Raw genomic sequence first — 25,465 nt, 5'->3', positions numbered from 1 at the left:
CTTCTTCCTCGTCCCAGTCCTCGTGGCACACATTCCTGAATCTCCCGCTCAGATAATTATGAGGATTTCCCTGTGGACGGACAGCTAAGTGGACAAACAGAGGCAGACGAGGGACAAAAGAACCAGGAGAAATGAGGTTGTCAGGGCAAAGAAGAATGTGAGGATTGACATTGAGAATATGGAGATTATTTTAACTATTTATTTGGAAAAAAACAAAGAGAAAACGGACAAAATCACAGCAGCATTGTTTTTATTTTGTAGGATGAAAGTGATAATCTCTGCTAGTTATTATTGTTCATTCACTCTTAGATTATTTTCTCTCAGAACAGAAATGAGACTCTGCTGTTGGACCAGTGTTCCCTCAGTCTCTCTCTTTTTTTTCCTCTTATCAAACGCGGCGCAGAGCAGTTTTGTGTTGACATATAAAAATGGTCCAAAATGGACCGAGATAAACACCAGTACTCACATTATGTCAAGCAGTAAACTTCCAAAAAAAAGCATAGAAAGCCCAACAAAAACGTATCCATTGCACTAAACCTTTGTCCAACATTAACATTAAACTTTGCAATATTTTTGTTTTTATTTTTTATAAGACATTCACAATCATGATTACAAATGTGTGATCCATGAACCTCTGGAGTTGTTCCAGAGCTGAGGTCGATGTGTGTGAGGGTTTTTACTGCATGTTACAAGTGGATGGAGTCGGTTTGGAGGGGAAAACACACAACTGGCATTTCCTTTTTCATACACTGCAATCTATTACACACACATAAACAATATATTGATTTTATTTGCACCTATAGCTCACCCAAAAATAGTAGACTTTAACCAGGGTTGGCCCAAGACTTTATGGGGGCCTAAGATGAATTTGATTTGGGGGCCCCCCTCCCACCACCTTTGAGTAGCCTGTTTTTTAACATTAGAGGGCAGTGAAATCACAAAAGTAGCCGAGTATTCATTTTTTTAATACTTTATTGTTTATTGTACTTTAATACTAAGTGTGGTTTTACTGAACTTGAATTAAACAAGTAAACCAGTTTAATGGCAAAATTAATACAAGTAAAGACGGTTAGATTTCTTTAATATGTTAAAGTGTGTGGCGATCAGGGGACACCAAGCTTTTGCCTCGAGTTTAACACAGGTTTACTGTATGTGGCGCAAATCAATCAAAGTATAATCTGCAAACGTAGTAATTCAGTGAATTATGTTTTTTCATCAATGGTGCTGTTCAATGGAAAAAATTAGAAGTGATCGATGGTAAATCTTTCTACACTTTATTTTCATATTTTCAGGACTAAATTATTTTATTATACATCTATATTATGTCTATATATCATTCAAATATCACCGTTCCATTTCATACATAAACCTCTTTTTTAACATATATATATATATATATATATATATATATACATAGTTATTTATTTTTTTAAATATGGTTTCAGAACATCAACATCTATAAATCATCAAACCATCACTTTATTTATTGGCATCACTTCTGATGTTGCCTTGGAGTTATTATTATTATTATTATTATTGTTGTTGTTGACGTGTGTGTGTGTGTGTGTTTGCCCAGAGACATCACTTTACGAGTGTGAGGCCGTGAAAGTGAAACCACCTCAGAGATAGTGTGATGGAATAAAAATGACTCCTCTCCATAGAAATTACTTTGACCCAGATAAAAGTAGGTCAAAGCCATAAAGCTGGTGTGGGGGCCTTTAATAAGAGCCGGTCTGATGCAGGAGTTTTAATGTTCAAATGCTAAAAAGAATGTTAAGTTATGGCCAGCGGCCACAGGAGGAGTCCCACCTGTACACGTACGACAAAACAAAGCAAACCTTCTGCCTGCTTTTCTGCTGGAGCCTCACGTAACCTCCCTGCAGCAAATTCATACAGTTTAAATGTATCCATTCATATTTTGATATAAACCGTATACATGTTTGCTCAGAGCCCCAGCACAGAGAAAAACAAAAACGTGTTAAAACACAAAAGCTTAGGTAGCAGCCTCGGTGTGTCGATAACGACTTCCCTATTAATCATTCCATGAGTATAAAAATACAAATGGAGACATATGATTACATCACAGACACATATACACGCAGCAGAGTCTTCAGATCAACACAAAAATACACACAGTACTGCAGGATGGTTTAGGTTTATGCCCTTTTATAAATAATAATAATTGGGGCAACATTCCTTCATTTCTCCCATTTTAGTCACTTGTAAATATAATAATAATAATAATCATTCATGGCCCGGGTTTATAGATCAGATTCTTTGATCTATTAATCACAGCAGGAGCGTTAATTCCTCATCAAACACTCTAACGCGCAGCACTGTCTGGGAAACCAGTGCTCAGCGCTGGAAATAATAAACCTTGTATACATTCAGTCACGACCAAGCCACGCCAACGCCTCCGTTTACATGGCGAGCGCTGAGCTCCGCCGCGAAGATGAGCTGCTGTTATGAAGCGTCAGGTACAGTGTTGACGTCGCACACAGTGATACAGACATGACACAGAAATCTCAGTCTGGGATGTCAAAGTGTTAATCAGGTGGTTTTCAAAGAAAAATCCACACTGAGAGGCTGTGCAGTAAATCTCTGAACAACAATAAGTAACCCTTTGTTTTCTATACACGGAACCAACTGTACAAAATCATACAAGAGCAATCTGGAAAATGGAGCACTTCTTCTTTTTTTTCTTTAGAATATCATACTATTTTTATCAGTTCATCTCTTTACACTTCATTTAGCTATCTTTAAATCAGCCTTTGTTAATCAACCTCAGTAAAGTTTAGGATTTTTTTCCCACACAAACATTATTTCTGCAGTGAACAACCAGCTGTGCAGAGCATAACACGGCACACGCACACTCACACACACGCACACACACACGCACACACACACTCACAGAATTTAAAACTGACATTCATGGTCTATAAAGGTAGGAAGAAGAATGGATGCGTCGGACACTGAGATTTCAAGCGAGACAGATCAGAAAATAGAGGTGTCAGTTTATCAAATAGTAAACTTATTGCAGTCTTCTTACCTCTGGGCTCTTGGCGCTCACTTTGAGAAAAGGCAGATTTCCATTGTTAACAGAGTGAATATACTGGTATTTGATAATTAAACACGGTAGGATATTGACTGCGTGATGTATAATATGAATCATACCAGCTGGTAAACAGTGCAATACATTCCTATTAAAATCTGATGCCATGTCATGTGTTGCCAGGAAAAGTTCTCTTTTTGTTTTGGTTAAGTCATTCCAAGCACACACACACACACACACACACACACACACACACACACATACACTTACTCATTATACTGCACTATGTTTTCATTAGGACACTGCTCTCCTTGAAGTGCTGTAGCTCAAGCTGGTGCCTCCACTCTTGTGCGAGATTTTGAGTGTCGTGGCAACTGTGGGACCCGGTGCCATGGCAACAGGGAAGCTGGACGTCGTGGCTGCTGCGAAGCCGACTGCCGTGGCAATGGAGGGGGCCGCCTCATTGGGGCATCCGTACTGTAGCAAGATGTCGACACACTCCTGGCTGCCAGCGCTGCGAGCCAGAGCCAGCGCCGTCAGGCCCTGAGCGTCGCGGTACCGAACATCACAGCCATACTGGAGAAAGTCAAAGAGACAGAGAATATTAAAAACCTGGAGAAGATTATAGTCTGCATCTTAAAGGGACACCTTTAGAGTTTCAGGGTTAGAGCCAATACAAGTGAAGTAAATGGTGATCACTACCCACACAAGCACTCATTAACTGCTGAAGACGGAAATACCTCTTGTCTTTGCTGTGTGCATTGTAAACATAGGTGAGCAGCTATTGCGAGGTCTTACTCATCTAGTCTCTTGTGCTGGAGGCTGAAATGAACATTTCCACTGTAAAGATGGTGTAAATGAAGCTGTTTTGAGTCTAATTTGAATGTTTTGGGGCTGTCAGACACTTGGCCGGCACGGTCGGAGGTAAATAGTGATCGGTGAACACCAACGAAAGAAAGAAAAACAAAGGACAGTTGTACTGGACTGATCATCTTAATTGTATTTTCGTTACATTCTGGAGTTATCTGTTGTTGTCATTAGTGGGCGCTGTGTTGTGTTGTGTTGTGTTGATAAACTGAGCTGGGTTCAGGCTGAATGAAGAGTAATCTTTGCTTGTGTAAACAGGTATTTTCCTTTTAATAACAGTCTGTACGTAGGTAAAATATGGATAAATTGTGCAATTTCAGGGGACACTCTGAAATTGCAAAACTATCACGGTATCGTGATGTTGCAACTTCCGGCAGTGAAATGTCACCTTCAGCCGTCACAGCACGGAAAACACAGCTGGCTGACGTCTTGCACCGGTTCAGGGGGGGAATGCAACTCTGCATAACATCTGAGGGATTTCTGCAGTCTGTTTCTGATGAGTCATGAAAAAAGAGCTCATACATATGGAGCTATATGACGATGAGGATTTTAGCGTTTTTAATCCCTTGAGTAAGAAGTTTAATCACATGTAGAGTGAATGGTGTGTGTTCTCCGAGGCCTAAAATCCAATATGGTATTCCCTCACATGTACAGTAAATCTGTTTGACTAATCTGCTGAGTCCTCTGATTCAGTGCTTTGCTGTTTCCTGATGCATTTATCACTTACAGGTTATTGAGGGGTATTTTTCCTTCTGCCAGTTTTACATGAAACACGGAGGTCTCCGCTGGATAAAATCTAAACTCTTGTCAGACCGAGTTGATTCCCGACCTTCACTGCTTCCTTATCTCAAAACACCACAGCACTGCAGTGCTTTGGTGTTTTGTGGCTTCCTTTATCACCACTGACAGAACCACAGGGAAGATAAACATACGCACCCAAACAAGAAGCTGCGTCATCACCACATCACCCTGCTGACAGGCGGCATGCAAGGCAGAGCCGGGCAGTCGCAGTGCTAAGAGCGACCTGGAGGAGAGGGCCAGGCTGAGCGGTGCATTAATGTCCTCCTTAGTGCAGTGGGCCAAAAGGAGCAGCAGCTTTGGGAGGTTGTGCTCCATCACTGCCAACAGAAGACGGCCAGAGAGTGTGATGTCTGGACCCTCACCGGGAGTGGGAGGAGGCAACGGTGCCACAAACAGTTTCTGCTCATATTTGGCTCTGATCCACGACTCTCGCTCCTCTCTGTAAACAAAGAAAGCAAAGAGATTGCAGCTTCTTGTGTTTGTGAGGAAACATTTGTGGCATATACGAGGGTTTACAGGCAGACATTTGACATACCACTCCTCAGTATTTTTGTTTAACAATGGAGCCTAAGGAACGTAGCGTTTAAATATCAACAAATGTCTGCTCCATTCAAACCATTGTCATACTAATTTTTATACTCAGTTCCCACAAAGCTGATTAAGCCTATCAGCTCCACATGACTCTGTCTGTGTGTGAGGGGTTTTGTTGGTTAAGTGTCACCTGGCAACAGACCCACCCTGCACCCACAGTGATGGAGGCGAGGTACATGCGCTAGTAAAGCGTGACGGCTGCATTCGGCTGAGAATCCAAAGAAGTGCTGACAAAAAGTTTTAGAAGTGTATTCTACTGCAAACAGTGCCAGCACAAGGCTTTATGGGGCCCTAAGCAGAATCTGATTTGGGGCCCCCTCCCACCACCACGGAGTCATCTGTGCTTGACTAGTATTGATACAACTGCAACACTATAAATTGCATCAATGATAGCATTTTTTTGTTGTTAAAAGGTAAATGTTTATGTAGTCTTGATGACCACTCAAAGCTGCTTTACGCTACAGTTTTGCCATTCACTCATTCACACACACACTTTCATAGCCAGAAGCAATGTGCGGTTAGCAAAGGTCACATTAGCATGCCGGGAATCAAACCCAAAACCTTCAAGTTGGAAGACGACTCGCTCCACCACTGAGCTAAAATCATGTAGATATTATTTAATGAATATGTTAAAAGTTCAAATCACAAATCACATTAGAAGACAGTACTGTAAAAAATAATATAAACAAATGCACTCTGAATAAAAAAATAGTGCTGTTTTGAAAAGAAAACAGTTTCTGTTCATATTTGGCTCTGATCTGTGACTCTCTCTCCTCTCCTCGAAAGAAAACATGTTCACTCTCACAACTTTACAGATCCAAATATGACTATGTTGGACTATTACACTGCATAATTGCACTTGAACTGTAAAACACACATAATGTGCATATAAAATGAAATGTAATTGCACGGAGAAAATCCTATTGTGTCACATAGAAATAGCCATTAATCACCAGCAGCAACGAGTGAAATCCAGTGGTTTTCTTGGGTCTGGGACACTCTGGGCCCATCTCTATGCTGACAGTGGTCCTTTGTGGGATTCTAGGTGCAGTCCAGAGTTTTCCTCTTTAGTGCAAAGTAGGTTTTAAGAATTGAGTTCTCTGTAATGAAGTGTTTGTATATAGAGATGTGCTTAAAGCGTGGTGCAGATAATGTAGGAGTATACATCTCTCTATATGTCTCGCTCTTATGGAGCCCCAGACATGACATCGGGGGGGGAGACTCTATTTCGTGGCCACAAAATACTAATTAAATACTGCACAAGCAAAAAGGGGCGCAAGAGGGCTGAAGCTGCACGAAGATACAAAGATACCCTCAAAAGCCTGTGATTGCAAGGAATCATTATTAACAGTTAAAGTTAAAGTAAAGTTACAAAAGATATTCACAGATTCAAACTTCCACAATCAATAATATTGAAACGAAACATTGTTGAAACAGAGGCGAAACATTATTTTCAATCATAGCGATGTAGACAACAAGCTGGAGCATTCATTTTCATAACAAAGGTAAAGGAAAACTTACTATTGTCTAAAAAAATGAACCAAAAAAAACAAGACAACAACATAGAGCCGTCTTCCGTTCTGTAAATGTCCCAGTGGTACCGTACATGATAATACACTGTCATAATACGTGTATAATACATCTATGTAGTTTCCCCAGTTTTTTTTTTGGTGAAAATTATTAATTAAATTGTAGCTTGTACACATGACGTATAGTATTTGTTGGCCACAAAATTAAATAAATTTTTTTTGTCATGTCTGGGGCTCCGTACTGTCTCTATTTGTGTCCCACAAACATTAAACCAATGCACAAATCTAATAATGGCTGATGAGTTCTTTGTTCGTTGCAATCTGCAGTCTCACCATTAGAGGTCACTAAATCTTACTCACTGGACCTATTAACTGAAGCAGCGTTGCATCAGTGACAGCATTACTGACACATCTGCTCTTTTGGCACTCACCGTGAAGCATCAGGTGCCGGTTTACGTCGGCCCAGCGTGCGCGCCTCCCATATGCTGTTGACCATGTGGTTGCCGATGGCGCTGAGAACCAGCGTCAGCTCCCGGGGAAGATCGTCCAGGTCCAGTGAGCGAACGCGCGTCAGATGAGTCCCCAAGTTTCTGTGGATCCCCGAACACTCGATGCAAATGAGAGCACCCAGGTTCAGACTGGCCCAGGTTGGATCTTAGGAGAGGGAGAACGCGCACAGCAAATCAGACGGATGCTTTACTTGGAGCGGAACTTCAGTATGTGTCTGCGACTGAATGTAAATCTGCGTCCGGTGTGCCAAACTCATTCCCCTGAAGTGTTTCAGCATCAGTGGGAAATTCACATTTGAATAGTCTGTGATTTCTGTAATATTCCACCAACAAAGGCTCATCTTAATGTTCGCTCTGTGCCCTCGTTTCCTGTGTCGGACTGAAATCAGGCACATAAAAATATCTTGCAGTGGCTTTATTTACCTCCGTCCTAACGTCTGGGTTAGTTCTTTGGCAGATCATTTTACTAACGTCAGTGAAAATTTATTCCAAGGCCTCCTGGATGACAACTCAATTTAGATCCAATAATGCATTTAGCTAATGAGATGTCTTTGAATGAGTCAGCATGTTTTATTTCAACTTGCCTTTGATTGAAATCTAGAAATGATAAAATACTGACAAATGAATCTTTCTCTTGTGCACATGAAACACACAACTATGAAAACTTGAAATGTCACATTAGACCATCACATTACCAAAATGTGAGTGGTCTCACTGTCAATCTGTGAATGATTCATCGTTTGAGTGCATGTAGACCAGGCACTATCTCTGGTCTCAATCCTGTTTGATTCTTGTAGATTGAATTAATGGCACACATATGTGGTTTAAATGAGAATAGATGGGTAATGTACCAAAACAAGACACATATGGACATTTACAGAGCGGGAAATAAGTCGCGTTACTAACTCGGAGCGTCGCAGTCCACACAGAAGCTGTTGCCCTTTGCGTTGCGGATTGCCTGCAGAGCCACTGCGTCGCTCTGGCTGTTCCTGCGAGCCTGTGGACACACACACACACACACACACACACACACAAAGTATATGTTTAAAACTGTAGCTCTGCCGACTGCTACATGATTATCATTTTCTAATGTTCCAGTGAAAAATCAATGGGGGAAAATGAATAACACAAACACGGGAGAGGGCAGGTTTTATCACATTTTGCAGAAGAGGTGAGAGAAGTTAAAACAAACAAACAGATAATACATAAAATAACGATAAGGACACTTTAACAACAGTAACAGTTGTTGCCCCTTTAAGAGAAAACTGCTCAGGAGTCCCAGGGTGCAAATACACAGCTCACAATTAGATTATGCAGCAAATAATGTCACTTTTAAATAACACTATGCAAGTAGTGAGATAATGAAAGAGCCTCATTCTACTCCCAAACATGGGAAAATGAAAATGATACCACCCACTATTATAACCTGTCTCTTCCTAACTAATATAGGATTTACTGAACGGTAAAATAATAGTTTATGGGTTCTAAATAAATAAGTGAATGCTCTTTTAAAAACAAAAGTGTCATTTTTATCGTCTTCATAAACCTCGGATCTTATCCTGCAGACACGTCCTGCGCCCGCGGTGGTTTTATTCAGTGTTTTCCTCCGACAGCTGAAGTTAAACCGTCGACTTGGAATAAGAGGCGGTCTGAGCAGATGGAAACACAGATGCAATTTCATGCCAATGTGAGTATATTGTGCCGCGGCTCCTGCTTTGCATAACAAACCTCAGGTGTATGTCTAACCCACCATCAGTGGAAGCAGGTACATTTTAAACCACATAATAAAAAAATCTCAAGTTGTTATGATATTCATGATTCTTTTGCGTTTCGTTTGTTGATGAAATTATAACGGGACTGCGGAACGACGCCGAGCTGTTTCTAATGTCTTCAGTGTGGGGTAATATTTTGGTTTGGTGGAGCAGAATGCTTGAAGGGAACACATCTGTGCGCCTATTGTTCTTGCTTGCCTTGTTTTTGCTGCTCTCGCACAGCTGCAGACTGGCCAGGATCTGGCTCTCGATGGCTTGGACCCAGGAATCCCTCTCCTCCACACTCTGGGCTTCAAAGTGCCACGTTTGGCCGGTGCTCGACACGACGAGGAAGTCAAAGTTGTCCTCATCTGAACACACGCAAAGGAGATTTTACAAGTTGTATCATCATGATAACAACAATTGTCAATATCAAACAATGGTGGTGTAAATCATGTCCTGCATGCACACATGTGTCAGTTGAAAGAATATTAATTACATTTTAATAAAGTGTTATTATTTAAAGAGTCTCTGTGGTGTGTAAGATGCAGTGCTGACAAATCAACATTACCTGTCTTGCTTACGTTTCTTAAGCTACCAAAGCTTTTAAGTTTCCACATTTTGCGCTTGGCTATGTGAAAAAAAGGAAAGAGAACAATTTTAAATCACGTTATTCAAGTTCAATATACAGCTTCAGTTAAATTTACAATAATTAACATAATGATAAGGCTGGGTATTGTTGAATCATTTTCAATAACATTTTGATATCGATATCTGGACTTCTGTACTGATTCCTGAACGATAACTTCTGTCTGTACCAATGTTATTAAAACATTTAAAAAGAGAAGAAAATGCCATTATACACGATGGTTAAGTGTTTTAGTATTAGCTGGCCTGGCTGTCTTCTTGCAGTCAGACATGGAGCAACTTTCTGCTCTCATATCTATTTCATGGACTTTAGATTTCAGTCACACGCACACGTTAAGCCCCGCCTTCCTCTACTCCTTTTGGGAATGAGCTCCATCTCTAGGCGTAACGTCCTGCACCTCTTTAGAGAGCCAATCATGAACATGGATTTGTTAGCTTTTACCATCAGCTTGACCAGGGGCAGCATCTCCTTTCTGGTTCATGCTCTTCTTCCTGCGATGCTTCTTCCTGTCGGTCACTGGTGAGGCACAGCCTACATCTTTGGTGGAGGAGGAGCTGGAGACTCCTTCAACTGCAGAGTCTAAAGAAGAGAGTGTATTTATTACTGTACAGTACTGTAAGAAAGACCTAGGTAAGAAAAGACGTGCCTGATTGTAAGTCGTGCACATATGGAGATCTGTGTTGCTCACCAACAGTTTGCGCGTGGTTAGATAAAGTAGAGGGGCACCGCTGCACGCCTCTGTTAGTCCTCAGGAAGAGTGCGCCCCCCAGCCCCTCCATCTCCTCCACCTGTAGGAGGCCACTGGCACTTACAGGCACTAAAGAGACGAGAGCGAGGACGTACTTAGCAACCGAGTAATTTAGTCAAACACTGAGTGTCAACGAAAGCTCTTGAGATCGACATTTGATTGAGTTCTGTATGAACGCCTATCAAAATAAAAGTCTTTAGTAAAAATCCCTTTTGGCGCTCTTTTGCAAAGATTTTATTTTATTTTTTGTCAACACAGAGGATGCACTCATTAAAAAAAACCAAAGCCGTGCATTTAAAGTAGCTCTGAGACACTCGTTCTTTTTTAAATCTGCTTTAAACCTTTTGTGTACTTGGTTAGAATTCAGTTTGAAAGCAGAACTAGGCAGGATGTTTATCCTAATTTAACAGCGGGGAGATTGGGAGCTGTCTTCACTCCCCCAATGTAGGGGTGTCTTATTTTCTAATGACATGTGATCAAAACTGATGTCCCACTGTCCTGCTCCTGACACGGGCCATGATATGATGAATAACGCATTATAAAACTGAAGCTGTGGGCCATACAAAATCTTACCGAGCGCCGCATTTGGCCCACGGGCCGAACTTTGGACATGCCTGCCCTACTGTCTGTTAACGGAAAACCAGCCTTGCAAGATCGCAAGATCAGGAGGTCTCGCAAAGCCTTGGGTCTTGTTAGAAACACAAAAGTCTTCACAGCACTACACACACCCTTGCTAACAATGCTGAACTGTAGATCAGTTCAAAACACTTGAAAAGCCTGAAAACATGCATTCATCTCCAACATTTAGCAAGGAAATGTCTTAAATCTCAATATTTAACAGAGTCTGGTGTATATAGCGACAGCACTGCTGAAAGCCGGAGAGCAGAGAGAGGTATGAAGGAATATTTACATCCTTTCTGATATGCAAAGGCCACCGTAGTTTGCTGATGGGCTCACAAAAGGGAGGTCTGAGCAGAAGAGTCCACCATGTTACATTCTGCAGTCTCATCATGTCACTAATGTCACTAATGTCACTAATTCTAATGCCCTTGACCTTCAATTATAGGCATTATGTGTGTTGCCAGACCTGGACTGACACCCTCAGGTCCCGGCACGTCTTTGACCCGACCGTTGAGCCCGGCTGGAGGACCACAGGCGGGAACAGCCCGAGGCGGCCGCTTTCCAGGCACCTTCACAGTCACTCGCAGCAGGTCCATCTCTTTCCCCGGGGTGTTGAGCATGTAGTCCTGCAGAGCCAGACAACAGCCAGTTACCATCAACCACAAACCCGGGCATCAGTGGTTCTTTACAGCATCCTGTCAACACACTGACTCACGTTGACACTGGAGTGATAGGACAGTATGCCATCGTTGGACAGCGTGACATACTTCTTCTTCCACTCCTTGTTGAGCGAGCTCCCGCTGCGCTTCAGCAAGATGCCCTGACGGAGGTGACAAAAGTGGAGAGTGAGACTTTGTTGGCAGCCGCGTCGTGTGTTCATCTCACAGAGCTGAGCCTCATGAAGACCACCAGCTGCCACACACCCACCCACCAGCTATTCAACCGGCCAAATTCACAACACTTCATCACTCGGCGTGATGAAACCGCCTTCACACGCTCACTGTCATGTTATCGCTGGTGTGATGTCCAAAGCAGAGGGTCGGTCATTACATTACACCACATACTCCTGTACCTGTTTGATGGGAATGGAGCGTCCGATGCCCAGATCTCCCTTGTAGTCTGCACTTTTTCTGTTTGAGTCGCTGCCTCTCCGGCCCTAGACGAACAAAAGTGAAGAATCAGCCGATTGTTTCTAGATCATAATAAAGGGCGTGAAAAGAAAGAGCTTTCCAAGCAATGTGCATAGAAATTCTTTTTTTTAATTGTTTCATATAAAACCTATATAAAGTCTTATCGGAGAAACAAATTCAATGTCAGTTCCATTTACCTAAAAACTGCATTAATCAATGTTTTTTTAAATATAAAAATGGATGAATTGATTACGCTTCAAAATAACAAACCTATAGATTCATCCCCCAGCACTGCAGGTCCTCCCAGCTCTGGAGGAACATTTAACTTTTAAGGCACTCAATTTTAATTTGTTAATCCAACCAGGATTTCTTTTTTTTCCACTTTAGAAACATGCAGACCAAATGTGCGACCAGTTGTTGAATGGAATGAAGCCTCGAGCACAACAGAGACAGGAATTGTTTGCTCCGGAGAGAACACAAGAGCGAGGAGAAAACAAATAAATATCCAGTACTCCATGTATCCTTATGTAATGTCAGGCTACTTAACCAAGTTTTTATTCACTTATCAATTTTGATCACTGATTAAAAAACATGACCTCAGACAATACCAGACTATTGTCTTTGTTTTTCATTACCCTCCTTTTCTCCATCCCCATCACAGTGAATGTGGTTGTACCAATTATGAAGAATTGGTAAAGAATGTGCAGTATAATCAAAGCAACAAAGAGGAGACAAAACAAAAATAGACAAAGCCAAAAAGGTTTGATCAGTCACCGAGAATCGAGGGGTGCGTCTCCGGGTGGCGCTGCGGACTGACCCCGGCGTGGCACTGTCCTGTTTCTCTCCCCTCGCTGTCCTGCCAATCTCCTTATGACTGATGACAGGAGTGGAGGGAAGTGATGAGGAGTAGTCACTGCTCTGACCACCATTACTGGCCTGAGCAGAGAAAAGAGCCAGAGCAGCAGGAGAGGGTGGAGACATATTTCAAAAAACAGTAAATCTTCAACGTAAAATACGGCCAGTAAAAAAAAAGATAAATGGTCCAGTTTGTAGTATTTATTCAGACGGTGTTACCTGTCCTGGAAAGATGCCCGACACTGGGGTGGAGCCTCCAGAATGACTGGGCGAGTTGGGGAGAGATTTACAGGAGGCCAGCAGAGCAGCTTGCTTCTTGGCTGCCATGATCTTCTGAGCAGCTGTGAAACAAAAACAAAATATGATCCTTTTCAACAGACAAAAAACCTTCAGAATCCTGCTCTTGCTTCTGTAACACATACCATCATTGAAGACTCGGTTCACGTTGAGGCCGTATGTCGCGCAGGTCTCATAATAAGTGCAGCGCCGCACGTCTGAGCACAGCTGTCTGGCCCTGGCATCGTCGATCACTCTGGGATTGGTGCTGCTGATCTTATCTACAAAGATAATTCCAATTAAGTACAAAGGCAGCTCATCTCTGCAAATATTTGACATGAAAGCACAGAGGGTGCTGGTGTGTTACCCTGAGTGCCAACTACTACGAAAGGTATCTCAGCGATAGGTCGGTGGACTGCAAGCTGGTGGTAGAATTTGTAAACTTCCTGAAAGCTGGCCTCATTTTCCAGACTGAAAACGAGGATAACTGCATCCACCCAACCTGCAAACTAAGAAAAAAACAAAGAAGAACAGCACTCAAAACACATGACGCTGCACTAACGGTGTCCATCATATTAGAGTGTCTGCTCAGGTCTCTGAACTCACCTGAGCATCTGGCAGTTCTGTCTCCTCTCTGATTATCAAAAGGTGACTCTGTCCATCAACGAGGACGTCCTTAAAGCACTGCCGTCCTGCACACACAGCGACAACAACAACAACAACGACAGCTATTATGGTTTCTCATGAGACATTTTCATTGGTCACAGGGGAAGGCGTGTGTTTAACATGTACAAAAACATGGTTTTGTGTGTATGAGAAGCCAAAATGTCATAAAGCCATAAAGCATTATTAATTAGTGTGTACTGTGACAGTGACACAGAAAAACACACACAACAGCTGTAGATGACGACGTGAAAAACCAACCCTCAGCGGTTTCCAGAGGCAGGTAACTTCCTGTCAGGTGTCTGTGGACCAGAGCTGACTTCCCACTGCACAGACCTCCCAAAACCCCCTGGAAACCACACAGACAGACAGACAGACAGACAGAGAGGTTATTACAAAATCTTACTCGACTTTATAATCATGGGCTGCTTCCAACTACATTCACTTGGCAGCATTTAGCCTTGTAGACATGGTCAAGATGACTGAGTTCAAACTGAGCGTCAGAATGTGGAAGAAAGGTCATTTAACCCCATTTAACACCATTGCATTACCGCAGTTATATGACATTTTGTGCTATCCGATTGTGAAAGGTTTCTGAAAGCTGAGTAGTTGCACATCAAAAGCCAACACATGGTCATTACAGTCATTTCACTTGCGCTGGTGCAGGAAGCTGGCCTGTTTTTAGACATTGAGATGAAAACTCAAACAAATGTTATTCTAAATATGTTTTATACTGTTCAAATTTCAAATTTAACACACTAAATCTGGTGTTCATGTACAACGACAAACTAAATAAAAACTAAATAAAACTAAAATTGTCAAAAGACTATTTCAACATGCAGTAAATAACTGCCATATATTGGAAGTTAATCTGGAAAAATGGGCAAAAGCACTTAGTTACAGGACATTTTCTGGCCCTTTTATGGTTAAAATTAGCAAGAAATTCAAGACTGGCATTTTGAGGCTTAGGTGTTAAAGGGTTAAATGACTTTGCACAATCATTTCGATAATGGTAGACCGAGTCGTCTTTAAACTGGAAGGTTGTGTGTTTATTTCCCGGCTCTACTCGTCTACATGCCAGTGTATCCTTGGGCAAGACACATAACCAGACCATTTACCATTCACATGGTTGTGCCAGATGGATTGGTCTGATGATTTCAGATGTCAGAAGTCAACTGGGATTTTCCAGCACAACCAACTCTAGAGTTTAGAGCACACATGGGCAACATATGGCCCTGGATCCAGGCCTCAAACCAGTTTTCTTTTTACAACGCTGTGATATTAGCAGTTGTGATGACAGAATCAGAGCTAAGATGAGAAACAGCCTCAGAAACACAAACGTTTGCTAGAGTCTGTTCGAAGTCTGATATGGTGAGACACATAAAGAGACATTTCAGATTTGCACCGTCACATTAATAGCATTTAACTGATGAAACACAGCCAGACTTTTATTTTGAAAGAACACAGAGCAGGAAATGGATCAGTCAATGTCAAAAACATGTCAATTAAAAAGTAAAAATATTTTTACAGCATTTTAACTATTAAAATGTAAATGCTATGCATGTTGAATATAAAGATGGGTTTAGTGATTATTATTTCTTTAAAAACTTTTATTTGTGGCCCTTTAATTGCTTCCTGTGGCTCTTTGGAACAGTTTTTACCCACCACTGGTTTAGAAAATGATCACAAAAAGAGAAATATTCCAGTAAACAACATTTCTCTGGGTGGTATGAAGCCAAAAAGCACAACACATCCAACCTTGCAGCAAAAGAAGAAGCTCCCGTCACCTTATTAGGTGTCCTGTGTACCTAATAAAGTGGCCATTGAGTGTAACTTCCCTTATCTTAGGACACGGACTGCAGTATAACCAAAGTGGTCGGTTATACTCACCAAGTGAAGCTCTTGCACAATTTGGCTCATGGTCCATTCCTGACTGCTGGTGAATGCACCTGAAGACAAATCAGAGTGCGCATTAATTAACAAGGATAAAAATACCCTCAGCACTGTAATGGTTTGATGTAGTCTGCAGCGCAACAAGGCACAGGATAACAATGACAAATGAGTAGACAAGTGTTGCTGGACGTCATATATGCAGAGAGGCTTACGTACATTTCAATATCTGGGTAAGTTCACAACCATTTGTACAAGAAGGTCTCAGTATTTCTTCCACTCCTGTATTGATGGCTTATTTTTAAATGCCCGTTGGACACAGCACAGCAACCTAAGTGAGGGAGTCCAATCCTGACAGCAGCAAAGAGGCAGCAGCTCCCAGAAAATTCAATCAACAGTAAAACGGTGCAAGTCTTTACGAGTTAGTGAAGTCGTCAGGTAGCTTTACAGTTTCCTCCAACTTCTGTTAAGCCTGCCAGTCTTATTGGCAAAAAACACCCTCCTGGATGAATTCAGGTTGTTTTAAGGTGCGAAGAAAGCAAATGCAGAGATGCTGCTCTTCACACGTTACAGAAAATAAAGATTATGGAGGAAAGAATGAAAACTGTTTCCCTCCAGTTTTTCTGTTCAGGATTTTTTAAAGTCCACTGATTCTGTCAAAGAGGGTTTTATACACAGCCTGTATCGCGGAATTCATATGACGTGTACAGCACTGTGCACTCTCTGGATTAAATTGCCATAATGTGCAAATCTACAGTATGTGTGGTAAAAGCAAATACACGTCTTTGGTTGGTTTGTCTGAAATCCTTGTATTTGAATATGGCTGGAAACTACAGTAACTTATTCACAGATGTAAATGAAGAAACTGTCCTCACAGCCCATTTTACCGAATGAAATACCTGTAAAGGGAGAGTGCAAACAATAACATGCAATATTCCTGTTGCCAAAGAGTGATTTGGGCTTCTACCTTGTGATTAATGGGATATTTTCGTGTAAAAATCATTTAGTTTCATTGGGGGAAATATGTTTATACAGTAAAACCCTCTTAGCCCATTTTACCTGATGAAATACCTGTGCACTTGTGCATGCAGTATTTTTTGTGTCAAAATCACTTGGTTTCATTGAGGTGTGACCTATTTTAAACACTGTAGCCCTATAAGCCCCTTCACCTGCCTGTAAAGGGCTAGTGCAAACAATAACACACAGTATTATTGTTTGCACTAGCAGCCCAAAAAGGGATTTGGGCTGCTGCTATTACAATTACATTGGTTACAAATCGTAAGGTTTTCAAATGACTCTAAAGATGCACACCCTCCTTCTCCACATGAGAAATATGTGGACCCAGTCGTCATGACTACATCACTGACAAGCACTGGGCTGGTGTGAGCCCGTCACTACAAGGTCCAAAGTCCATCCATCCATTTTCTACATTTTCTACCACTTTATCCTCAGAGGGGGAAGCTGTGCCAATTTCAGCTGACGTAGGATAGACACCAGTCCATCACAGGACCACACATAGACACCTACAGTCCATTTAGATTGACCAATTGACCTAATCCCCATATTGCATGTTTTTGGACAGTGGGAGGAAGTCAGAGAACCCGGAGAAAACCCCCCCACACACGGGAGAACATGCAAACAAAAAAAAAGAGGCCCTTGTTCCAAACGGGGCTCGAACCCGGGTCTTGCTGCTGCAAAGGCAAGAGTGCTAACCACTACACCAACCGTGTGGCCCCAAGGTCCAAAGTCTTAGGAAGGAAATAACTGATAATAACTGATTTAGCGGATCTTTAAAATCTGCCCAAATAATAATCTCAGCAAACACAACAACAAAGTTCCATGACTGTATTAGCCTTATTGCACCACACACGCACACATTGGTTTGTTTCCATGACTTCAGATGACTTTACATTGTCTTACATTCATTTCCTTGAGACTCTAACCATAACTATGCCTGGCCTAACCCTAACACTAACACATCTTCACTTTAAAATGTAATAATCTATGTTACGGGGGCTTTTTTTGTACCCATAACGGAGACATGTCCCCATAATTTGTTGTGCCTTTATATTGTAGCAGAATATACGTACACAAAACGTGCGTACATTTTGTGAGAAATTCACATAAATGTTGAAAAACGCAGCGTCTCCATCATCTTAATCTAATCTGCCTGAAAGCTTGATGGAGTTGCCCATGAGCGATGCCTCCGCTGCCGACAAGATCTGAGAAAATCATCTCAAACTGAAGAACGTGCAGACAAAAACCAGAAGAGGAAGAGGTAACTATATATTTACGATATAAACGTTATGATAAGAAAGCACTGTGTACCTCATGTCAATACAGTTTAGCTTTGGAAATTCAAGGTTTCTTAATAAATAACAAATAACCTAGAATCAATTTTAGTTAAAAAAAACAATGATTCAGATGAATCAAAATAATAATAATATATATATATAAAAGATAATTTAGAAGAGTTGTATTTCTAGATCAAATAGACAACAACAGCACAATGACTGAACCTTAACTACACATAAAACTCATTTGTTCCATGTGTCATGATGATAAATAGCGGTGAGATTATAACCAAATATATGTTCTTCACTGATAAACTGTGATCATCATAAATCTCCCGCCACGCTGATTTATCGCCCAATTCAGTAAGTGAAGCTTTACCAGATTTGATGCTGATAAGACCCAAATAAAAAGCCTTAAATCATTTAATAAAGGAATCATAAAGGAGGAGTAGACCGTGAGGTTATTTACCTGTTTTTCCGCGATTTTACGGCCTGAACGTGGAAGCTCTGGCACCATAGCAACTATTAAAATGTATTCATTTTTATTACTATCATAACTCACACTTTAATTCAACACGGAGGTGACTTTTTCTGTTTCACACACATAAAAACCATTCTGTTTTTGGAAGGATGCGGTGGCGATTGTGTTGGGACAACCTTCGAGTCCTGTTACCTCACACATGTACCTGATGGCGAACAATAAGTACCTTTATAAATATTATGCTGGCAGCAAAGAAAAGGACGCAACAAAACACTGGCTCCATAAAAACTGCCCTCCTGCTGACCTCTTTGTTAATATTAGAAAACATTTAGATTTTAAACAACAGGTTACTCACTGTGTGTCTCACGGAAAGGTTATGTTTGTTTGTTTGTTTGTTTGTTTGTTTGTTTGTGAGCAGCAAAACTCCAAATGTAAACAACAGATTTTGATGAACCTTTTTTGTGGATGTACTGTAGGTTATGGCGCAAAGAAGAAATGAAACTAAATGAAATGAAATGAAATTGCTGTGCTTTCTCTAGATTAGCCGGTAAAACAGATCTTTCATAATTATGGTTTAACATTTTAATTTGAAAACTGCCACATAAATCACCTCATGACTTTAAGTATCTTTTTCATTTTGCTTTCTGTTTATGGACCTTTTACTTCTTGGAAAATATTCAGGAATAAAGCGGTTAATAAAAAGAAGAAGAAGAAGAAAATAAAACATAGTGTCTCATATTCCGTCATAAAGATTCTCATAAAAACGAGTCGAATATCAAGCACATGAAAGGTGCAATAACTCGGGGGCTTTTGAAGGACTAGTGGAGGCGTCACGGAACAGGGTGGAAGACGGCAGATATGAGGACTGGTGTCAATAACACGCACGCACACACACACACACACACACACGCGCGCACACACACACACAAACAAACAAATAAATACATTCTTGAGTCCTGACATGTTTTACAATTCATAGATTTGAATAGTCTGCGTTGATGAGTTCCACTAAACACTGTGCACTGAGCGCTTTAGATCTGCGCTCAGCAGAAAGGTGCCTCTTTGAATAGATCTTCAATAAAAGACACACACACACGCACACACACAGCCATGAAAGGCATCACACATATCTGCTGGTTTGAAGCAGACAAAGACGGTCTGCCAGTGACACACACACATATCTGGGTGACACTGTGAAAGTGCTTACAGATGTACATCAGTGCACGACTCACAGAACCAGAGGACATGACACAGATACTGTTAGGACACCCACACACACCCACACACACCCTCACACACACACACTTTAAGGCTGTGAGGTCACACTGAGCTTGGGCGGGGCTGCAAACTCCAGGAACATGGATTCTAACTTTAACCCCCCACGACTCTCCTCATCTCCCCGACATCTCTGGGCAATCCCCACACACACACACACCCACACTCTCCTCCATCCACAGCGTCACAGCACAGACCAAACAGCATCTCTCTTACCGCTTACTGTTGCCATGGCAACTCCATTTTCCAGAAGCCTCCAGCCCAGGTCTCTATACAATAAATGGTCTCCTCACTGATGGATACTGACTGTGTGCGTGCGCTGTCGACCTGTGCACGCGTGACACGGAAAATCACGCCTCATTTTTGACAACATTAACCTCTATTTTCCAAATTAACCGTGATCAGCAGAGATTATCTGCCGCCAGAGCGTCAACATAAAATGCCTAAATTACAGGTTCAACATTGCCGATGCCGCTCACAAACACTTAAACAAAATACGACAGCGTTGACGAATGAATAGGCTCCATTATAGGCTGATTAACTCTACGCACAGAGCAGGAAGCAGCAGGTTCCCGCTCTCCTCGCTCCTCCTGATGAACACAGCTCTGTGTATCCCCAACCTTAATTATTCATGGCCCACTTACTCCTGACAAATTATTCAGAGCTTACCCCAATCCTACACTCTGTGTCAAAGATGATTTTATTTGCGATACATCAATAAAGATTAAAAATGGATAAAGTCGCATCATTGCCTCCGCTTCAAAGAGAGACGCCTGGATGTTTCATGACGAGACTGAATTCATTTGTGCTTAAGCGTCAGGGTTTTGGGGGGAAAAAAACAGTTAACAATTAATAAGTACAAAGACTCATACATGGTATTTCACCTGAGTTTTAAATGTCCTCTATACTTGATATTATAACACAGAAAGTGTTCACTGATCAGGAACATACAATAAAGCACTAACTTTGAAAACTTCAACCGCATCTTTAAATTAGCTTATCCTCCACGTGAGGGTCATGGGTCGATGGAGATGATCCCAGCTGACACAGAGCTATCAGCGGGGGTTAACGTCCATCGCAGGGTCAACACACAACCAGCCACTCTCACATTCACAACAACGTTCACTTAACCTAATACCCAATCCCTGCATGGGTTTGGACACGCAAACTCCACACAGAAAGGGATCTGAACTGGTGACTGTCTTGCTGTGAGGCCACAATGCACGCCACTGTGCCGTCACGTGGCCTGAGGAAATGTTGGTCTTCAAAATATTGAATCTCATAAGAAAGAGAGACAAAAATCTTCTTTTGTTTGGCTAAACCAGCAACTCCTTGCTTAAATGACTTAACTGATTATAAAACCTCTCAGAATTGATTTGGTTTGTCTCTATTTCATTGATTTACAATCCATCAGCTGAATAATCAAATAACCGACTGTAACTGTTTTACACGGCAAATCATGACGGACTCTAAATCCTTTTTCTAAATGAGTGAACATTAAGACGAGAAATGCCTCAGAGGTGTTACGGATGTGCAGAGACAAGTCTTCTTTGCCGCTGTGCTGTACAGTAAGAGGAACACCGTGACTGTGAATGACTTTTCAGCACACTTGACAAAGAACATAAAAGTAGTTTCAGTTCAGAGCAGCAGGTGAGCAGTTCCACCAAAAGGCAGGAGCATTAAGCAGCTGTCACTTCATTTCATTATTTTCCTTAAATATACGTCGCACTTGTTGTTCATCTGTAACGGAAGCTCCTGTTAATGGCTCAGTTCACCTTTTAAACAAAGGAGCATGCTGGTTAATCCCAGAGGACGTTTAATTCATATTAGCGATATAACCGAGGTAGAATCCACTCTGCTTGAATAATATGTACACTAAATTAGTGCTCACCTGATCAGTAGGTTTTATGCGTGTGCGTGTGTGTGTGTGTGTGTGTGTAATTCCCAGAAACTGCCCAAGGACAATGAAATGTTTAAGTATAAATTAATGAATCACAAGAGCATAAGAGCATTACTGGGACTAAGTGGGTTCAGGTCCTCAAGAGTCCAGAGAGGGCAATATAAATGGTAATAAATATGTGATCCTGTTTAATCACATTAAACAAAATGGTCTTCTGACTCGCTTCACTTCAGCCCAAGTGAGTAATGACGGATGAACCCAAACAACAGATGGTGACAGTGCTTTTCTGCAACCGTCATCTACTTCTACACGGAGGAAGAGTTCTGCAACTCTTCTACAGTGTTGTGTGATCTGCTCTTTCCTCTCTATTCTCCTCAGCATTGCACTTGACAAGTATGAAAATGGCAGAACAGAAGTCGTGCTTTACAACTGTGTTGGTTTTCCATGAAAGGTTGAGTGTGTAGGTGTCGAGAAGTCGCACAAGAAGCTGAATCTGAAGTGATTTGTGACCAGCACTGTTGCCTCACAGCAAGAAGGTTGCTGCTTGAGTCTCTGGGTTCACCTGTTTCCTCCCACATGTCCAAAAAAACATGCAGAGGTTAATTGGACAACGTGAGTGAGAGTGAATGGTTGTTAGTCTCTACATGTTGGCCCTGCGACTGGTAACCTGAAGTTCACCGACATCACCTACAACCAGGCACCTACTTGACTTTACTAGCCACTATTCACACTGCTGTCCACTCAAATGCTGTACTTTATCATCTAGTTTCCTCTAAATTTGAACACAATTTACAAAACTGACATCATGTCCTGTTGAACAAGAGCTGAAACTAGTGATTGAAACCATTAACTCCTCAGGAAAGTGGCTCATTTGACTTCTTTTTGCAACCAGTGGAGTCATCTCCCCTGGTGGCAATTCAGAATATTCTTACTTCAAGTTTATCCTCAACCAGGAAACCAGAGGACCATGTCTGTGCAGTTCATGTGATAAACTTACCTTCCTCTTCACTTGAGCCTCTCTCCACAGCTGGATAGAGGGGAGGTGGCACGTTGACGGAGGGTGGCACAGGTGTAGTTTTGGTAAAAATCCCACTGATGAACTTGAGCATCTTGCGGTCTCGAGGCGCTCGCTGGACCGTTCCTCCCTGACCCTCCTTCCCCTTCCTCGGGTCATCAGAGAGGGAATGGAGGTCGCTGTTGTCCAGAGTACGACTCGTTCCTTTTCTTGGAGGTCTGGACACATCAGTCACAGGAGGTGTGGGCAGGGAAACAGAAACGGCCTTATATCTCTCACCCTGTGGACTGTCCCGCGTCATTACGCCTGAAAATCCTCCACTGATGGAAGGTCCGGGGCGGATGAGCGTGCCCCTGCCGTCGCTGTCAGCCCACGACGCCCTGTAAGGCCCCAGAGTTGTAGCTGCCATTAATGTGGAATGGTCCCGGTTGTCTCTACGGTCCAAGGTCTTGGCAGAGTGATACAAACTGGTATTGGCATCTCTGAGGTCCCTCCAGCCTGCAGAGTTACCTCCTACATGGGACCTCATCAGCACCTCTGGACGCTGGCTGACCTGTGGCGGGATGGAGAAAGGGAGGCTGCAGCGTGAGCGACTGTTCAAGTCTGCTCCATTTTCACCCTTTAAGAAGAGCACAGGGGGTTCACGGTAGAGCTCCGTCTTGGGGCGCAGAGCCTCTGAGCGAGGTCCCTCTCTGCGCACGTATACCTCAGAGGTAGTTCCTCCATACACTTTGATCATTTGCCTGACAGGTGCCTGGTGAACAAGTGAAGTGTTTTTGCTTTTACCAGGAATGTCTCTCTGGGGTCCATGAGTGTCCCACTTGTCAGGTTTGCCTCTGCTCTCAGTGGGGGTGCCATACTTAACCTGCACCTCCTCTGCTTCTGCTTCTTCTTCTTCTACTTCTTCTTCTTCTTCTTCTTCTTCCACCTGTGTGTTTCCCTTTCCCACCACGTTCTCACACACAAGTCCTTCCTCCTTTTCAGGGCCATAGCTCACATCGTCCTCCTCCTCCTCCTCCTCCTCCTTCTTAGGGCTCCCTTCCCCCTGTGGAACAGCCTCCCTCTGGTTCCCTGCTTCATCCTCTGGCACAGCCTCAACCTTCACCAGAGTGAGGGAAATGAGGTAGGTGGTGCGTTTCTGTGGGTTGCCGGCTTTGTCCATTGGGCACAGCAGACCTGGGCACAGTGGCACCTGCTCTCAGACCTCACCAGACCTACACACCTCAGTCATAGCAACCAGGGGACGACTGAAGCAGGGGAGAGAGAAGACAACAGATGAAACATGGACACTGGAGCAAACCTTTTACTGGTGGTGGCAGGAATCCTCCTATCCCTTTAACAGCAGCGCAAAAAGAGGAATTCCTAATTTCCTAAATTTAAAAGGCTGACCCAGTGGTGGAACAGGTCTAGACTGTGTTTTTAAATGCCTCCATTACTCCTCTTCAATGCACAGTGCTACTACTGGTCTCTCCCACTGATTCATTCATAATCACTGCCTGAGTCTTCTTTCCTTTCCTTTTTTTTTTAAACACATTCTTTCTCTGCAAATCTGACACACACACACACACACACACACACACACACACACACACACACAGTGTTGATGGCTTCAGCTTGGCATTATGCGACAGTCAATTCATTTGGTTTGCACAATTCTTGACTATGAATACAATGAATACAGGCTACTGGATAACGCCACCTCACTACAGTATGTGTCGTGGCTCCTGCTCGCATCATACCTTCATTATTCCTGAAGAAAATCCATCGCACTGCTCCGCGTACATGTCGTTAGATGGGGGATTTATCTTGCCATCAGATCGCCGTTCACATCAAGTGACACATCACACACGGCTGACAGGAAAAGAGCTCCATCTGATGAGTGCGAGGGGAAAAAACAGGTGAGAGGGAGACGAGGGTTGAAAAAGCATCAAAATGGATATCATTCACTTGTCGTGGAGCGTCTGGCACCTCGAGCTTCCATTCGACAATGTCATGAATAAAATTAAAGCACGGTGTGAGGGTCACTGGGAGATGATGAAAAACATCTGTTGTTATGTCTCTGGATTTTCTTTTCCAAAAAAAAAAAAAGGAAAAAAAGAGGAAGAGATGAAGTGGCTGGATTTAGACAACCCAAGCAACGCTTCACTCTGCCTGTATCCCTCCTCTGGAGAGCAGCTCCTCTCGGTCACTGCATCCTCTCCTCCGAGTGCCTCATCCAATTAGCAAGTCAATAAAATGTGTCTGTGAGGCAGAGGAAGCCCACCAGCTCACCACAGCCCCTCCTCCTTTTTCCTCCCTCCTCTTCTTCTTTTTGAAGCCACGGAGCCTTTGCAGACCCCCGATAGCCCACTGATCGCCTGCTGCACAATCAGCTCTACACTGGGATCCAGCTCTGGCAAACAGGCTGGGTATGAGATGCTTGCAGTAAGGTGGAGGTGGTGGTGGTGGCGGTCCTGGCTCACATTCATCCGATTTTTATTTGTGCCGACACAACAAAAGGGACAAGAGGGAGCAGAGGGAAAAAAAAGCTCTGCTTCTGCCAATGCATCTGCTCTGTCTCCTGCTCTC

At 42.6% G+C, this 25,465-nt stretch overlaps 1 protein-coding gene across 2 annotated transcripts; it reads right to left on the bottom strand.

The window, feature by feature from the left end:
* Nucleotides 1–233: 233 nt before the first annotated feature.
* On the bottom strand, nt 234–25,400 carry LOC122768718 (arf-GAP with GTPase, ANK repeat and PH domain-containing protein 1-like). 2 transcript variants are annotated; one of them, XM_044024906.1, is made up of 21 exons: nt 24,845–25,400; nt 24,637–24,769; nt 22,880–24,144; nt 15,933–15,991; nt 14,304–14,391; nt 13,986–14,071; nt 13,747–13,888; nt 13,526–13,660; nt 13,323–13,444; nt 13,023–13,184; nt 12,191–12,274; nt 11,834–11,938; nt 11,585–11,744; nt 10,438–10,566; nt 10,191–10,328; nt 9,672–9,731; nt 9,320–9,471; nt 8,256–8,346; nt 7,272–7,494; nt 4,856–5,159; nt 234–3,628 (listed from the first exon to the last, which is right to left on the bottom strand). In XM_044024906.1, exons 3-21 carry the CDS (start codon nt 24,057–24,059, stop codon nt 3,347–3,349), a joined length of 3,702 nt encoding a protein of 1,233 aa, XP_043880841.1. In that variant the 5' UTR covers nt 24,060–24,144; nt 24,637–24,769; nt 24,845–25,400; the 3' UTR covers nt 234–3,346. The 2 variants fall into 2 exon arrangements, with proteins under 2 accessions (XP_043880841.1, XP_043880842.1); XM_044024907.1 differs by having other exon boundaries at nt 24,866–25,400.
* Nucleotides 25,401–25,465: the final 65 nt, after the last annotated feature.

This window comes from Solea senegalensis, linkage group LG4 (assembly GCF_019176455.1).
Source record: "Solea senegalensis isolate Sse05_10M linkage group LG4, IFAPA_SoseM_1, whole genome shotgun sequence".
Classification (NCBI taxonomy): Eukaryota; Metazoa; Chordata; class Actinopteri; order Pleuronectiformes; family Soleidae; genus Solea; species Solea senegalensis.
Note: the sequence above shows the minus strand (reverse complement) of the source record. Positions and strands in the feature narration are given on the sequence as shown.

Bases quoted from the DNA above. Each gene is read 5' to 3' on its own strand.
- LOC122768718 (XM_044024906.1), bottom strand. From the start codon at position 24,059: ATGGACAAAGCCGGCAACCCACAGAAACGCACCACCTACCTCATTTCC. The intron at 13,661-13,746 runs GTAACACACCAG...TTATCTTTGTAG, and splicing joins CGTAGTAGTTGGCACTCAGG to ATAAGATCAGCAGCACCAAT. The intron at 10,329-10,437 runs GTGAGCAACACA...TCTCTTCTTTAG, and splicing joins TAACCACGCGCAAACTGTTG to ACTCTGCAGTTGAAGGAGTC.